Here is a 16,952-nt window from a genome sequence, read left to right as displayed (position 1 = left end):
GTTGGAAGGGGCCTCAAAAAATCATCTAGTCCAGCCCTCCCTACCAGAGCAGGACTGCCTAGAGTAGGTCACACAGGAACAGGGTAGAGAGTTTCTCAAAACCTCTGTCTTAATGAGAAAGTTTGCCATAACATATCTGCAATTGAACATTCAGGAAATGACGAATAACTGTTCTGCCATAAATGAAGCAAATCTCATTGTATATTAATGGCCAGGGTAAGGCAGACCTGAGGAAACTTCTGATGTGCCGTGGAGATGACTGAATCATAGAATCATAGAATCAGTCAGGGTTGGAAGGGAGCACAAGGATCATCTAGTTCCAACCCCCCTGCCATGGCAGGAACATCAGGCTGTCTCTTCTCTGTTGAGCACCCATAAGGGCTTTGGGCTGAACTGCAAGAAATTAAGTGCAGCAGAGAGTTCTTGGGAAAAGTCTCTTGAGCAGAGACAGGCAATCCTGTTACTTCCCAGAGCACTGCTCCTCTCTGCAGGAATAAACAGTAAAGAAGGGTAAATTTAGAAAACAGCAGCATGTTCTGGCAATAAAAAAAGGATCGGGGCGGGGGGAGGGTAGGGGATGTGGGGAAAGAGAGTTGTGTTTAAAACAGAAGGCAGCTGTCTTATGAAATGTTTCTAGGATAGTTATATTTATCCCATGGTTTTCCTTGAGGTGCTGGGACTCATAAAATACCAGAGACACGTTGTCCACATTTGTTTTCTAACTTTTTCGTCTATGGCTTATTCAATGATGCATATGTTCCAAATGCATTGTTTAAGGTGTTTTAATACTGGCAGACTACCAAGGTGATACAGACTGTACATGATTAATGCTCCAGAAGTAAACCTTAAGAAGATTGGTCAATAGTTAGGAACCAGCTTGATAAAAAATACTTGATAAAAAAATTCACTGGGAAGAACAGTGAAATTTCCATTCGTTTCCAAGGGCTTGAGATGAGGTGAGGAAGTGGAGAGGAACAGTAGCCCACACACAGCTTCTGCTTGGAAACAGATGAAACCAACACTGGGGCTGTCCACAGCAAACTGTGACTGCTGTGTTTCATTTAGGAAGCTTATGTGAAGTTAGATATTTACAACTTTGGAAGCTCTTTTCCTTCCTTAAAGCTAATTTTTAATTATCTGTGTGATGTCTCACTACTACATTTAAATATCTGAAGTGTCTGTTGCTTGGATGCATTTCAGAATGATTTTTTCTCTGTCTTTTCCTCTGCAATGAGGTTTTCTGAAGGCACATACGTAATTAGGACTGGAAATCCGCTGCACTGACTTCAACCAAGGATAGGGGTTTTGAAACTGCTAGGCCTTTGCCCTGAACTGATTCTGCTGGGATCAGTTTGAAAACAGGCTGCTGGTGGTGGAAATGGAATCATGCCAGTCATGGGAACTTTAAAAAAAGCCTGCCTTGAATACATACTGGAACATTAAGAGCAGTCTTCCAGATACATGAAATGTTGGCCTGCTGGTTATTGCAGGAATCTCTAGTGTATTCGGAAAGCAATTTCGGATGTTAAGTTTCTCTTACAGCTTAATGGGTTGTTTCTTTAAGAGAATCGGAGGAGAAACACCTGACAATGTTTTGCTTAAAAGAATCCAGGCTGCAGAGTCCACAAGAAGTTCTCAGACAGCATAAGACTAGTTAATGAATTCCCAGAACTACCCTCAGTGTATTGCATGTGAAACTTGCTTTCACAGAATTGTCAGGGTTGGAAGGGACCTCAAAGATCATCTAGTTCCAACCCTCCTGCCATGGGCAGGGACACCTTATGCTAGTTTTCTTTTCATCCTTTCCATTGTATTTAGGCTTTAAATGAGTTGCTGATGATAGATTTCATTTTGGTATAAATTTTGGGGTGAGGTTTCAGCAGGTAGCATCCTGAGAACTGCTTTTCTTGGACATTTTTAATTCTAGAACTGCTTTTACTCTCCCCTAGGTGCGACCTCAAAGACGTACTGAGTACCTGCTCAGCCCAAAGAAGATTAGAAATGTGACACTTGTTTAGGATGAGCTTCTCCAGGAAGTGTCTCCATCAGTTGCACTTTATGCTGTTGGATGGCTTCCTGCAACAGAGAAAGGTTAACTCTGGCTCTCTCACATTAAGCTACAAGTTACTTTTCCTTTTTCTCCTCATGTAATGAAATAAAATTGCAACCTTTATAATGTGACATAGGATATCTCAGCGAAATAATGGACATAAATTACAGCCTTAACTTCAGAGACAATTAATTTTATGGGACGCTGCAAGAACAAGGATCCGTGCTTTGGGTACCAAGGAAATCGGAAAAACTTCTATGTTAGGTTATCCACTGCAAGATCAAGGATTGGAACTGCAAGAGTTTTATTAGTTCAGAAGAACTCATCAATAATAATACTGGTTAATACCATAGCTACTACTTTTAATGTACTTTATGTACTGCAGAGGATCATTTGGAGCTTATAGATCAACACAATTTTCCCATTTCTGTTCTGTAATAAAACGAAGAGAAGTTTACCTGAGGGCTGTTAAAAAATGTCTAACAAAACTGTGTTTGCACCAGGAATGAATTTGTTTCAGTATATTATTAAATACGTGTCGAATATTTCTCTGAAATCAAGTTTTAAATAAAAGCCATTCAGCCATGTGCCAGCAATAAATAAAGCAATCAATCAATCAATCAATCCTGTTTTAACTAAAATGCAAAAATCTTAAATTGAAAAATGTGGATTTGAAATTCTTGACTTGTAAGAGTTGATGCTTGAATGCTTTATGTCTCTGTTCTACTTGTGGGCTGAGTTTGGCAGTCCAGCGACTGCAAGCAGTGGCGGCTAGTATTCATGTTGGACCTTGTTGTTTCATCAGGGCTAGAGCTGATAGCAACCGTGAGAAATGAACTTTATCTCGGCAACCTTCTTAGTAGAGCAGATCTGGCACATGAACCCTATATGTGCCTTCCCAATCTAATAACTGATTTCTAGCTGAGAAGTTGTGTCAGGTTACACCCATCCCTGGAGGGGCTGAAAAGAACCTAGCTTCCAGGTGGACAAAGAAACCTAATCCAGGGCAGAGAGACTTGGTACCCCTTCCAGGGAGAAGAGGTCCCCAGGTCAAGGTCTATCTATTCCACTCCCCCTTGCTGGTCAGCAAGGCTATTTAAGTGGAACCATCTTCCTGTCTTTTCCTTATGCTCCTGCTCCTCCCCTGCTGCTCCAGCTGCTCCTCCTGCTACCAGGTGGTGAGGCCTGGTTTTGTATATGTTTTTTTTCATTTAACCTTTTTCCTTACACCTTTGTAACTTTCCCTTTTACTCAAATACTTAACCTATTTTTACTTCCAAATCAATTCCAGACTGTTTTCTTTTGTGATTTTACCTTTCTTTTCTCCTGCCTAATTTGCTTTTACCCTACTGGGGAAAAAGGGAGAGTGGAGGCAAATCTAAATCTGTTCTATTTGGGCTTTTGGACTCCAGGAAAGCTTAAACCACAGCACAAGTTTTGTCTGAAAGTTTGTATTTCATAATAAAAAGTTCAGGCTTACCATTTTTTTACAAAAAAGGCCAACTTCTTCCAGAAAAACAAGTTATTTTCAGTGTACTTGTCTTTCTACCCACGCAAACCATTTTGAATTATTCAGTGCTTTGCATGTTAATCTTCTGTATGAACCAACACAGGTGCTCTTTGCTGAAGCAGCAGCTCTATAGAATTGGGCTCAGTGATGATCTGTGCAGCAAAAATAAGAAATTGGAAATTTTTGCAGGAAAAAGAAGCTGGTTTGCATGTTTAGCATTTGGCATCTCATTACATTGTGAGAGATTTTGCACTGCTAGTTGCATTATCAGTCTGTCAGAACAAGTGGGGAGACTCAATTCATGATGTGTTTCACATTCTGACCATCTACATGCTTTGAAATATTTTCTCATTGAATGAAATTGTACCAAGAGCACGGTATGTAAACATCTGCCTCATTCTGATACAAGCATTGCTAGTCATTCTACCAGTAATAGAACTGAGATTCATTTAATGAAAGTGGGAGCTGGTAGGTCTGAAAGGAACATGCTTAGTTACACAAGGCATATTGAGACCTCTTAGCACAGGATGTTGCAGGAACTGGAAGTTTTGGTGGTAGAGGAGTCACTGTCCCTGGAGGTGTTCAAAAAAGGATTGGAGCCATGCTTTAGCTGTCATGAGGTGCTGGGTGGTAGGTTGGACTTGATGATCTCTGAGGTCTTTTCCAACCTTGTTGATTCTATGATTCTCTGATTCTACTGCTGACATCTGTAGCAGGGGAGAATCAATTGGAGTTTGATTAGAAATAGCCAGCTGCCAAGGGCTGACCGGGAATGCTTAGTGGGAGCCCAGAAGCTCCCAGGTGTATGATAAAGGTAGGGATAGTATGTGTCTGTAGGCCCCTTCGTTTATGAAACTGAGGGGGGATAGGAATATGTTGACATCCTGGATGATGGCGAAAGACCTTCAAGCTCTCGACCGCTAATAGATCTGAGGGAGATGAAGATGAGGAAGGCTAGTGCTGAGCAGGGTGTGTGTGACCCCCTGAGCAGGCTGTGTGCATGAGCAGTAGGGTGAGGAGTTACATAGCATGATTGCAAAACACAGGTGGGGCTTTCTCTCCAAGACCCAGCCTCCTGTGATGCCCTGGCCCAGTGTCACAGGATGCGGGACCCTTAAAACACCTGATGACCACTCCTGGGGAGTGGCTGCTTCTCCAATCCAACAAGACAAGACTTGGTCTTGCAGGGACACCTGCCTGGATGGGAGACGGTCAGCTCTGCCACTTTGTGATCTTTGGTGCCGCTGTGTTTCTTATAGGGTGCTTAGGGTGAGTTAGCTGCACTCTGCTTTTGGGATTGGGCTCTGCTTTGGGGTTTCATGGGTAACACATGGGGTTGTGCTTTGGTTTGGGGTTTGTGCCTTGCAGCGCTGTAGCGTAGCCTCATCTTCCCTTTGTGTTAAATAAAGCCATGCCTATTGGCACCTGTGGCACATGTAATTGATTAATTCCTCACCAAAACGAGCTCACTGGAACAAGGCTTGTAATTACTGCTGTAGCTTAGTGCAACCCAAACCCAAACAAAAATCCACTTCATTAGAGGACTCGCTGTTGCATGAGAGAAATAGGCTGAGGGTAACACCAGCCTGTGCCTTGGGGGTTAAAATCACAGATCTTTGGCTTTTGGTGTGTATGCATGGTTAACAAGCCTTCAGGTTGTCAAAAATTAACTCTGCAGTACAAAAATGAAAGCTATATGGAGGCAATAGTTTCCCAGCAGAAAATATTGATTCACTGGAGTGTATTTTGAAAAGGAATCAAAATGCACTCTGTTTATCTCAAAGCCCTTAATTTCAAGCTTAGCTTCAGTATTATTTGGTATCCTATTAAATCAGCCAACCCAGAACTGAAGAAAACCATTTCTGCAATTAATCTATATCCTCTCACATTAATCAAGAACACCGTTGTGTTGAGGCCATGGGCAAGAGGACACATGCTCTGCATCCAAGATAGACTCCTGTGTCAGCAATATGGTACATTCCATGCTGGGGGTACCTACTGGGATTTCCACTTTGTGCTACCTGGTGCATGAGTTTCTTCAGAGGACACCAGTAGTGTTTCACTGCACCTCCAGTATTGCTATTGAATGAGTGGGATCCCTAATCAGGGAGCCTTCTGGGAGCACCCTTCCCTGCTGGGAGCCCCAAGGTCAGGCTCTAGGGGAGCGCAGCCAGGTCACCATTCAGCTGTACATCTTGCCTGGGAGCTGGAAAGTGCTCCATCATGCTGTGCTTATCTTGGAGACAACATGGCCAGTGGACAGCATACAGCAGCATTTGGAATTACACCCTGCTGATTGCATGTCCCACTGACTCAAACCAGCAAAGGGTTTTCACACAAATAGATGCCACAGCCATGGAAATATGCACAATAACCTAACTCTGGAGCTGTTTTCCTTCCTGCCAGCTACAAGAATGCATCCCACACAGCTATGGTATACTCTTAATAACATTATCATGAGGTTAAAAATTCCTGTGGTGTCCTTGAAATTTATAGTTTGGGACATCTGTATACTTCCAGATTTGTTTTCTTCAGGCGCGTTATATAGGCTGTATATCATCTTCAGTACTAGCTGTTACTTAAGTTTGCAAATAGAGCTTCACAAACAACAATACATAAAACAGAGAGACAAATTTTAGCACACAGGGAATATAAAATATGCAGGAATTTTCAGAAGACACACAGTAGACAAAAAATACTGAATTCCAGGCACTTTATGGAGACACCAGTCTTTTGTGTGCATGCATGTTGACTTAAGAGACAGTAATCTAGAAGCAGCTAGGTTTTTTTGCTGCTCAGAGGGTGTGCATAGTTTGATAGTATAAAACCCTTCCTCATTTTCTTACAGAATGTTCTGATCTGAATTGTATACAGGTATATGCAAGAACCTACAGTAAGGTTTCCTAAACTTATGTCACCATTTTTTGTATTCCACAGAAAAAAAAAATCAGGCCACCTTTAATACAAACCCACTTAAAAATAGCGTTGACTTCATGTGGAGATTTCTTTTTACAACAAAAAAAACACCTCAGGCTTGTGTGGGCTGAGCAGAATCAATAAATGAACTCCTGCTGAAGGGTGCTCACAATATTGACTTGACATTTGGCTTCTTACTGATTTGATTTAATAGAACCTCTACTTTTCATATTTATTGGGTAGAATAATATAATAAGTGGTGCTGCTAAACTAAACCACACCATTCTCAAGTATTTGGTCTTCCCAGCAACAGGGATGGCAGTTTTTTTGGTTACTGACTTCACTATCTCTTTCCTCAAAAGGATCCTACATGAGGCAGGAGGATCACAACTTCGTACAAGCTCCCACAGCAGAAGCTCCTGTAAGGTCAGAAGACAGTCCTCTCAGAGTGTTGCAGATAACTCATTACCCTTTCCTCTCCACCCAAATAGACATTGCCCATATGAAGTGGGGCTCACTCCCTCCCTAAATGTCTCTAAATCCCAAGCTCACATTCTCAGAAATACAATAAAGTTCATCCGGTGGCCTCATGGTAACTGTGTGGTTGAAACGATCAGTGTGCGCCAAAATGGTCCCCTAAGGTCAAGCTATAATAAAAAACTCTATTATATCTGTCAACAGGGGAACATTTCTCCCCACATACCTTTGGCACCTTAATACCTCTTTGCAGAACAACCTCCAAAACCCCTTCTAAAGATGAGGCTGAGAATTGAAATTCATAAAGTCACTTGATATGGAGGAGCACGCTCTCAGTAGATGTGACTTTTATGATTAGACTCTCCTCCTACTCACCATGATAGACTCTTGTTCCCCAGGCTATAAACTACCTGTCTCTTGTTCCCCCTAGGTGACAAGCAGCTTCACTTAACTAACTTTCTGTCTCTCATTTTCCTCCCTCTTTACCATCCTTTCTTCTCCACAGCTACCAAATATCTTTCCTTTAAACAAAGGCCTAATTGATACATACCTAATTAACATGGGAGCATTTGTTCTCATCTTGTATTTAGCTCTGAAAATTGCAGCTTCTATTTCAGAACTGAAAAAGGGCTTGCATACCTAAAAGTTTGCTTAGTAATTCCCACAGTATCAGCTGATCCAATAATCCATACTACCTCTACCTGCAAACTTTCTCCAGTCTATGCAGACACACGGATGGCTGCATATTTCCATTACCCCTCTACCAGAACTTCAGGAGAGGACTGTGCAAATCTCAACTGACCTTCCTGAATTACTGTTTGTTAAAAACAGGGAAAAGACAGAGAAACCAAGCTGGGTCCACACTAATGTGTCTGCATGAAAGTCTCTCAGCCAGTGGAAAACATAGGCCTGTCGTTGTGAAGGTGGGATTTGGCAGAAGCACTCTGCATTGCTCGGCTCTGGATGAGCTGTACTCTCTGTACTTCGAAAGGTGCAGGATGGTAACAAGTCCTTTACTTTCTGCTAGAAATCATGGATTATTTATGCTAGATCAGCACAGATAGTTATTGAAATGAAAATGGATATTTGCTGGCTCAGATGAGTACTGTAATAGGCTATTCCTTTTCAGCTCAGAGAATTAGCATCTGGGAGCTTCCAGTGTCATTTGGCATTAGGTCTCAGTGCAGAACTCACGTCACACAGATGTTGTTTATATTGTTTATTTTCTACTGTGGTATGATCATTCCCTCAAATGAAGTTTATACCCAAATGTTTTGTTTGTTTGTGGGTTTTTGTTTGTGTTTGTTTTGTTTTGTTTTGTTTTTTTGGGGGGGATTTTGGTTGGTTTTTTTTTGTGTTGGGTTTTTTGTTGTTTGTTTTTTAATCATATTCCAGAAAAAAGGCTCTGTTTGCTTTTGTTTGGGGGAAAGAATGCCAAAATCCAGGAAAAACAATACTGAGATGTTTTTATTGCAGAGACCAAGCAGATCCATCTCAGCTCTGCCTATGATTCATTAGTTTCTCATCACAAAAAGCCCAAGGGCTGCTCTAACCTTGCATCAGCCCATCTCTGCCATTTACCCTTTTAATCCCAGTCAGATACTGATGCTGCGGTCTCAACTCCCCACACTTGGACCCTATGTTCGTGTACCCTGGATCTCTCTGCTGCAAACACCACTGTTGCTCTACCCATTTTAGATATACTGTGAATGGATGAAGGAAACTCATGGCTGGCAGTCCTTCAGAGATGGTGGCAGACTACTTTTCTTTCACAATGGAGTAAGAATTCACAGGTGCTGTGAACTGCCAGATGCTGGGACTGTTTCACACCAATCTTTGGAGACCCTACTGTCTTTCCAAAGGACAGGCAATGAATACCCCATGATGAGGCAATATATGTATTTGATTTTACTACAAACCCCCACAATTTGTTTAGGTTTGTCTCAGCACTTCTCTTGCATGTTGCAGCATGTATGCAGAAACCAGTAATCTACACAATTGCTGGTCCATACCAAAACAGTAGCGAGCCAGCAATTCCTGCTTGAAAATAAGCCTTATGTACTCTGGATTGCATTATCTTTCAGTATGAAGCAGTTAGATGCACTCAAGACATGCAAAACAGAGACTGTTCTTTCAAAATGAAAAAAAATTAAGCAGCCATTTTTTGGTGAAGCTCTGAGTATTGGACATTTGCATGGCTGCTCTCTGATCCTTTAAAGACATTCTCATTAAGATCTGCGTTATGAGCCAAGCCATTCGATGCTGCCTGTGAGGAGGCAGTACCTCAGCCTGAGCTAAGGGTTTAAATCTCATCACTTCTTCATAGTCTCCATTTGCGAAATAAACAACTCATAGAGGACAAAGAAAGATGCAGTGTCTATGCTGAGCCATTGCAATTCATTGGGGAGCCATCTGAGCTGGCAGAGGAACAGCTGCATTCCCCTACTCCTTTTATCCATTGCCAGAGCAGGGAACAAACACAGAAAAGTGACAAGTATGGGATTGCTGATCACCAGAAGCCCTCACTCCCCCCTCACCCCTGCCTGGGTAGTGGGAAAGCATGCCACCCCCTGAGCCAAACAGAGCAATATACTTTGAAGAATAGCTGTAACTGCAAAACAAGTTAAAGTAACATTCACTCCCCCCCTCCCCCCAGTGTCCCCCCCAAAAAATTATATATATGATGGTTAATTCATGGATTCTATCATACCAGGGCTGTAACTGACTTGTGCAATGCTTTTAAGCATGAGGCAAGGTTTTACCATGGCACTGTGCTCCTGTGGCATGGTGGCACAGTGTTCTGGTAACAAAACATCACCTGAGTATGACCTATGGAAATATCAGCAAATATGAACATAAGATCTTTTCCCTCAAGAACCTGAAAAGAATTGTGACATCTTATGTTGTACTGTGCAAGCAAATTAGAGGGAATTCTGTAACTATGTATTAAATCAAAAGTTCAGGATTCTGTTTCCTTTGTTCATGTAAAATCTTTGCTGGTTTCAGAGACATAAGTCTATTTTTAAAATGGAAAGACCTTTCTTACTGAGTAGGATTTCCCAGAGTTACAAATAAACTTATTTCTTCCAAGGCTTCCGTACTGCACATTATTTTTCCAATGTATAAAGATTATCTGTCTGTATTACATGTATTGACAAGATGCATATATTTATGAGGATGGAACATAGGGGCAAGCTCAAGGGCTTCTTCAGCTCTGGTATAGGAAGTATGGATTAGAGGCAGATGAATAACACTTTTCCACATCTGCTAGAAGATGTTGAAGGTGACCCTGCCTATTGCAGGAGGGCTGCAGTAGAAGACCTTGAAAAGACCCCTTCAACTGAAATAATTCTATGGCTCTATTCTATGACTGGAAGGTGCCAGGGCTGGAAAGTGTGAGGTAAAAGAATAGGCTGTGGTAGCCTGATCTGAGCTGATAGCTGATAGCTGGGGTCTTGAGAGATCTGATGAAATCCATTGGCTTTCAAATGCAATTTTAACAGCATTCATAAGAAGCTTGTCAGGGTCCTGAGTATGTCAACATCCTCCATAGTCATCTATTTTTTCTGTAATCCTCCTCTGCAGCCTCTTCCACAGCTCTAAGAGTTTAGCTGCATGTGTTTGAGGTCTGCTCTAATATGGTGATGATGTGCAACCTTCCACTTCTGTGAAAAATCAGCTAATCTGTGAGGAAGAACAGTGAGAAGCCTTATCTGGGGCTTCTCCTTGTGCAATCTGTGCTCCCTGGGTTGGGAGTTCACTTAACCACCTAGCAGGCAGGCACAAGTCCTTGGACCCTGCGGGCCCTGCCCCAGCCGCAGAGGCTGGATGGATCTTGAACTTGCCCCTGTGGACCTGTGTGGTCACTTGGGCTTTTGGCTGACATGGTGACAGTCATTGCAGCTGCTCTGCTTTTTTTTTTTAACCCATGCGTCCCTTGGGGCTGTGCCCCTTGCTTTGAGGACCCAGTCCCTGACTGCCTTACTGTCCCTGCAATTTGCAATGTGCAGTTTGCAGTGTGCAATTTTCAAATGGAGCAGCCCCATACTGTTGTTCCTGACCCCCATCTGCTGCACGTCCCTTCCTCAGCTGTGTGGAATCATAGAATCATAGAATGGTAGGGGCTGAAAGGCACATCCACAAGTCATCAACTCCAACTCCCATGCCAAAGCAGTATCACCTAGGGCAGGTCACACAGGAATGCATCCAGTCAGGTCTTCAAAGTCCCTAAAGAAGGCAACTCCACAACCTCTCTGGGCAGCCTGTTCCAGTACTCCATCACCCTTACAGTAAAGAAGTTTTTCCTCATAGAATCAATAAGGTTGGAAAATACCTCAAATATCAAGTCCAACCTGTCACCTAAGACCTCATGACCACTAAACCATGGCACTCAGCTCTGGTGAGACCCCACCTGGAGTACTGTGTCCAGTTCTGGAGCCCCTATTACAAGAGGGATCTGGAGGTGCTGGAAGGTGTCCAGAGAAGGGCCAGGAGGATGATCAGAGGGCTGGAGCACCTCTCCTGTGAGGACAGACTGAAGGAGTTGGGGCTGTTCAGTCTGGAGAAAAGAAGGCTCTGAGGTGACCTAATTGTGGCCTTCCAGTATCTGAAGGGGGCTACAGGAAGGCTGGGGAGGGACTGCTCAGGATCTCAGGCAGTGATAGGACTAGGGGGAATGGAATGAAGCTGGAGGTGGGGAGATTCAGGCTAGATGTGAGGAGGAAGTTCTTCACCATGAGAGTGGTGAAGCCCTGGAATGTGTTGTCCAGGGAGGTGGTTTGGGCCCTGTCCCTGGAGGTGTTTAAGCCCAGGCTGGATGAGGCTCTGGCCAGGCTGATCTAGTGTGGGGTGTCCCTGCCCATGGCAGGGGGGTTGGAACTAGATGATCCTTGTGGTCCCTTCCAACTCTGACTGATACTATGCTACTATGTCCAATCCCCTCTTGAACACCTCCAGGGATGGTGACTCTACCACCTCCCGGTTGTGGTAGAGCTTCCTGTGTTCTAGTTTGTATCCATTGCCCCTCACCCTATCACAGAACACCACTGAGAAGAGACTAGCACCCTCTTCTTGATGCATGGAAGTTCTCACTCTCCTGGTAAACAGCTGTAGGGGTTCCTCAGGCTGAAGGAAAGATTATTTCGAGGGTAGAGTTAAAAGCTGTTTTTGCAGACACCACAAACTAAGTGGTTAGTTCACCTTTTGTAGTTTCCCACTGATTACTCATTACAGCAAGGAGCCCTCATCCACCTGTTCAGCAACAGAGTTACTTCCAGATTTAAGTGCAATCCCACCATGAAGCAGTAAGGCACAGCAGCACCCTCAGGTGCTCCAGATGCAGGGGGTCTTTTTGTGGCAACCACAGCACTACTGCTACCCTGCATCACTCCCAGGACACAAGTGGGAGCATCTTTTTCTCAAAGAGCAAAGCCTGGAAGCCATTGGGTGTGCCACAAAGCATGGGAGCACAAATCATCTCCCACGTGGTTGCACAGGGAAGAGGAATACAAGCCATTTATCCTTATCAGGGTGTCCTCCCTGAGAAACCTCTGTGTATCAGTACAGAAAGGTCAGAGCCAGTCACTCCTGTCGCACTGTGGTACTGCCCCTAGCCAGATTCCTAAAGAAAATTGCTTTTGTGTCCAGAAACCTTTTCAGAGCAACTGCTTTCCTGTTGAGTAGCCGTGACAAAGTGCTCTCTGAACTATGCTTATCCAAGCTGTGCTACTGCGAACAACATTTTATTTCCCTCCATAAAAGCTTCTTTTTCACATTCCATGCAGATGCTTCTTTTCTCCCCCTCCATCCTCAGTTTGTTGTCACCTCTCATAGCTTTACTTATTTAATCAGGAATCCAAATGCCTCAGAGCAGGTGCCTTGACTCCTCAGCTGGATGTGAAGTTCTGTGAGCAGCCACATGGCACTGCAGAAATAATAAAGAAGGAAATCTATATCCCTTTACCCTCCGTGGCCAGACTGCTGACAAATTTTGTCCTGCATTGCAGATGTGATTCAATTATTGCAGTGAACCTAATCAGAAATAATTAATGAAGACTTTCTAATGCATATTGGGAAGATCATCCACCAAACCAGGGAGATTTTCTTTCTTCTCTTGCTATGTTGCTGCACTCAGCAGCTTCATAGCTAATAAGTTACAAAGCCCTAGCTTCCTTAATTTCAGCTGCTAATCCCTTTTGATAGGGCAGAGGTAGATAGAATTAATGTCAGATGACCGTGAAGTCATTGATGGTGCTCTGAAATGGAAACTGTAAGAAGAGCCACGAGCTAGGGTTACCAATGTTACATTACTTTCTGTGTAACTCCTTTGCTTGTGTTTGTTACTTTTGCAGCTGGATGAGATTTGTAGCAGACACCTACGTCCTTTGTGCCCTTCATAGCTGCTTAATGATAAAAGTTCACAGTGGGCAAGTGAGTGGCAGCATCTCTCATTTTCTGTGTGATTATCTTCCAGGGAAGCACTGCCTTCAGACACACTCGTGGGTTATTGACCAATTTAATTCAACCAAATAGGCTGTAATTGCAACAATTTGCATGTTAAGTGCGAGTCCGTCACTATGCTGTTTTTCCTAATGCAGGTGCACAGTGCAGAGTATGTGGTTCATGCTGCCTGAGTTGATGTTATGCTGGAGACCTCATAGGTAAGAGACCTCATAGGTAAGAGCTCACTGAACTCAGTTTGCTATTTGCTGTGCTTTCTGCTTCACAGACATAGTTATAAAATGAATATAATCGCTAGCAGAGGGCTGGGTTTTTTATTTGTTTGGGTTTTTTTTTTCCCTGTCAAGGAGCAAGAGAATTTTATGAAGGCTTAAAGATCTTACTAAAGGTCACCTCACACAATCAACAATGTAAGTAATCAATCTATTATTACGCCTTCAGTTTCATTATCCAATTAACAATTCCTTCCCCTGGGTCAGAATTGGAATTTCAGTGTGCAGACCATGGTGGTTCTCAATAGCCAAGTACATTTTTTAATGTGCTTTATGGCCAAGATAATTTATACTGCAAAAACTCCAAAGGACATAATGGTTACTTTGTTCTCTAGGCATCAGTCATGTCCTCCTTTAAATTAGAAATGTGTATAATGGAACAAAAGGAATAAACTTCTAATATGGAAATGGACTGGAGTTGGGATGTTTATGTGCTTCACATCTTTTTGCATGATATTAATTGAAACTAGCAAGAAAGAGATTTTGGCACTGTTCTTGGTCACATTCCAAAATAGTTCCCCCCTCTTTTGCAGCGGTGAGGAAGGAAAATAGGAACAGGGAGGGAAAGGCACATTTCAGCAGTCAAAAGCAAAAAGAAGCTGACTCTTCTATCTTCTCTGCTGTTGTAAACCAAACCTCATTCATTTGAAATGAGTTTGTTTAAAAGCACTACATTGAAGATCCTCTACAGTGTCTGAGGCAAGCTACTGATCTATTCTGCTAACAGCTCTCCCAAGAGTCCAATCATGCATTACTTGTTTTCCACTTTTATACTAATCATAATTACCATTTTTCACTGAATCCATATACTGCTGATATATGGTGCATAGGTTAGCAATAGCATTCTGCCACTGCTTTTTAATACTGATTTTAAATGTGGTCTAAGCAGATTAAGTAGCAAACTGTTTAGAGACACAGTACTGAGAGTGTAATTAACCATCCTGCTTAATGAGGTATTAGTGTGCATCACCCAAGAGTTTGAGGATATGTATACAATATGCTTTCACCTACTTCTCAGTCCTTGCTCTGATCAGTGCCTCACCAAACTGAGCTCTCAAAAATAAAGAACAGAAAGTCCCACTAGGAAGTATAGATCACAGGATCACAAGATGTTAGGGGCTGGAAGGGACCTTCAAAGATCATCAAGTCCAACACCCCTGCCAGAGCAGAACCATAGAATCTAGTACAGGTCACACAGGAATGCATCCAGATGGGTCTCGAAAGTCCCCAGAGAAGAAGACTCCACAACCTCTCCAGGGAGCCTTTTCCAGTGCTCTGGGACCCTTACAGTAAAGAAGTTCTTCCTCATGTTGAGGTGGAACTTCCCGTGCTGTAGTTCATATCCATTGCCACTTGTCTATCACAGGGCACAAGATTCAGAATTCATGAAAGATCCTGAGTCACCCATGCAGGCTAGTGCAGGACTGGCAGGGTTTTGCTCCCACAGCGAGGTAGCAGAGTTCCAGCATCAGTAAGCCCTTGCCCTCATATCCTGGGTCTGAAGGTTTCCTGCCTCTCAGAAAGCTGAGTGTACTTCAAAGCCCAAGAAGTGCTGTGGAGTCTGGAGATGCACCACTAAGAAGCACATACAAGGAGGGATTGGCACAGCTGTGTTCTGATGCAACTCCACAACCAAGTAACTGCATAGGCTGGTTCTCCACTCAAAGAATGACTTGTGACTGGGCGGCAGTGGGACCCCTGGCAGTGTGTATTAAGAGTGCTGAGATATTTGTGCAAATAAAAAAAATGTGCTAGAGATAGGAAGTACCCTGAGTTTATTGCACACACACAAGCCCTCTTAACTCATCTGAAATTTGCATAAGAATATTTTCATATATCTAATTCCATGCCACCTGGCAACATAACAATGCATTACTGACAAAGCTAATGTGCACGCATAAACAAGTGAAAAAAATCCAGGCTCTAGGTCAGAATCTCTTGCACATGGTGTCCAGGAGTTTAGATGGAATAGTTGCACTGTGTATCCTTACAAGGGCTGTATTTAATATCTGTTCCTGTGGCAACATAAAGATCTCGGTGATGCTGGCTCTGCACTGAGCTGGGGATCCAGACTACCTCCGGAAGTGCCTTTTGACCTATATTATTCTTTGATTCTGTGACTTTGTTTGAAACATAAAATGTGGTAAATAAATGCTCATCAAAATGGCAGCATCCTCTGTAAAAGTTGCTAGCAAGTTTTGGCTTTTCCTGGATAAGAGATGTGTTATTTAATATCCTTCCCTTCCTCAATATCAGGTGAACTCATCTGTTTGCAGTTGTATAACATCATTAAAGTTTCAGCTTCTGTAACTTTAAATACAAAGAGATGATAAACTAAATATTTAAGAGGACCTGGGATTAGATTCCACTGACCTTCACAAACACCTTTGAGTAATTTATAGAAATGAATCTACTCACTATTAATGAAAACAAAATACCTGAAAAAAATGTAAATCCAGGAGTACTACTGATTTTTACAGTTGAGATCAGAGCTAGTTAGGCATTAGGGCCATAGCCAATGCTCCATCCTGCTGCCAAGACCACTGTAGTGCCTGAATTGCTTCTAATTGACTCAGAATGATTTTCTTTCTGGTCATTTGAAGGGAGTATGTTCTGGACTTCTGCTTTGGTCAAATCGTAGTGTATCATGGTAAAAGCTAATAGCCTTGTTGTGCTAGAGCTGCACAGGGACAAACAAAGTACACAAGAAACCATGAAATGTAACCGCACTTCTTCTCTAGTCCTAAGTGACGTGATGCAGCTATTTTTATTTCTGTGCAGCAGCAAGTCTTAAACAAGCTACATGTGATCTAGCCTGCATTTTAAAGAGGGAAGATGAAAAAATTGTAGAAGCTGCACAGTGTGAGACACACAGCCTGTGAGGTTGGAGTTGGAGGATCCCACAGCTTGGACTTGTTCTCACTTTTCTCCATTGCTATCCGTAGAAGATTTGCATCTTTTAGAGGCCCCAGCCTTTAGGGGTATATTCACAATATTTAACAGATAGCTTTGGGTGCTTTCCTTGCCCTCAGCTAACTAGAAAGTTAAGGGTGAGGGAAGAGGAGAAAGAGAGAGAGAGAGAGATGTTCTGCTGGGACACAAATCAGGATGGTCAGTTATGTCCTGAAATTCCCTCAGGGAAAACTTGTCCTTTCACAGTTTGCAGAGAGATCCCCAAGAGCCTAGTACTTCCCAGCTCACCTTCTGACGATGCTTTGGAAATATCATCAAGGAAAGCACTGTGATGAATAAAATGGCATTCCAGAGA

At 42.8% G+C, this 16,952-nt stretch overlaps 1 protein-coding gene across 5 annotated transcripts in view; it reads left to right on the top strand.

Moving 5' to 3' along the window:
- The window catches only part of IGSF5 (immunoglobulin superfamily member 5), a 37,189-nt gene extending 34,515 nt beyond the window's left edge, over positions 1 to 2,674 (top strand). For all 5 annotated transcript variants that reach the window (XM_068155259.1, XM_068155257.1, XM_068155256.1 and 2 more), the window contains exon 9: positions 1,950 to 2,674. In XM_068155259.1, coding sequence (XP_068011360.1) covers positions 1,950 to 2,018 — 69 coding nt within the window. In that variant the 3' untranslated portion in view covers positions 2,019 to 2,674. The remainder of the gene's footprint in view (positions 1 to 1,949) is intronic.
- The last annotated feature ends 14,278 nt before the right edge of the window (positions 2,675 to 16,952 follow it).

This window comes from Melanerpes formicivorus, unplaced genomic scaffold (genome assembly GCF_026170545.1).
Source record: "Melanerpes formicivorus ecotype bairdi unplaced genomic scaffold, bMelFor1.0.p_v2 SCAF_30, whole genome shotgun sequence".
Classification (NCBI taxonomy): Eukaryota; Metazoa; Chordata; class Aves; order Piciformes; family Picidae; genus Melanerpes; species Melanerpes formicivorus.
This window is presented reverse-complemented; position numbering and strand designations above follow the sequence as displayed.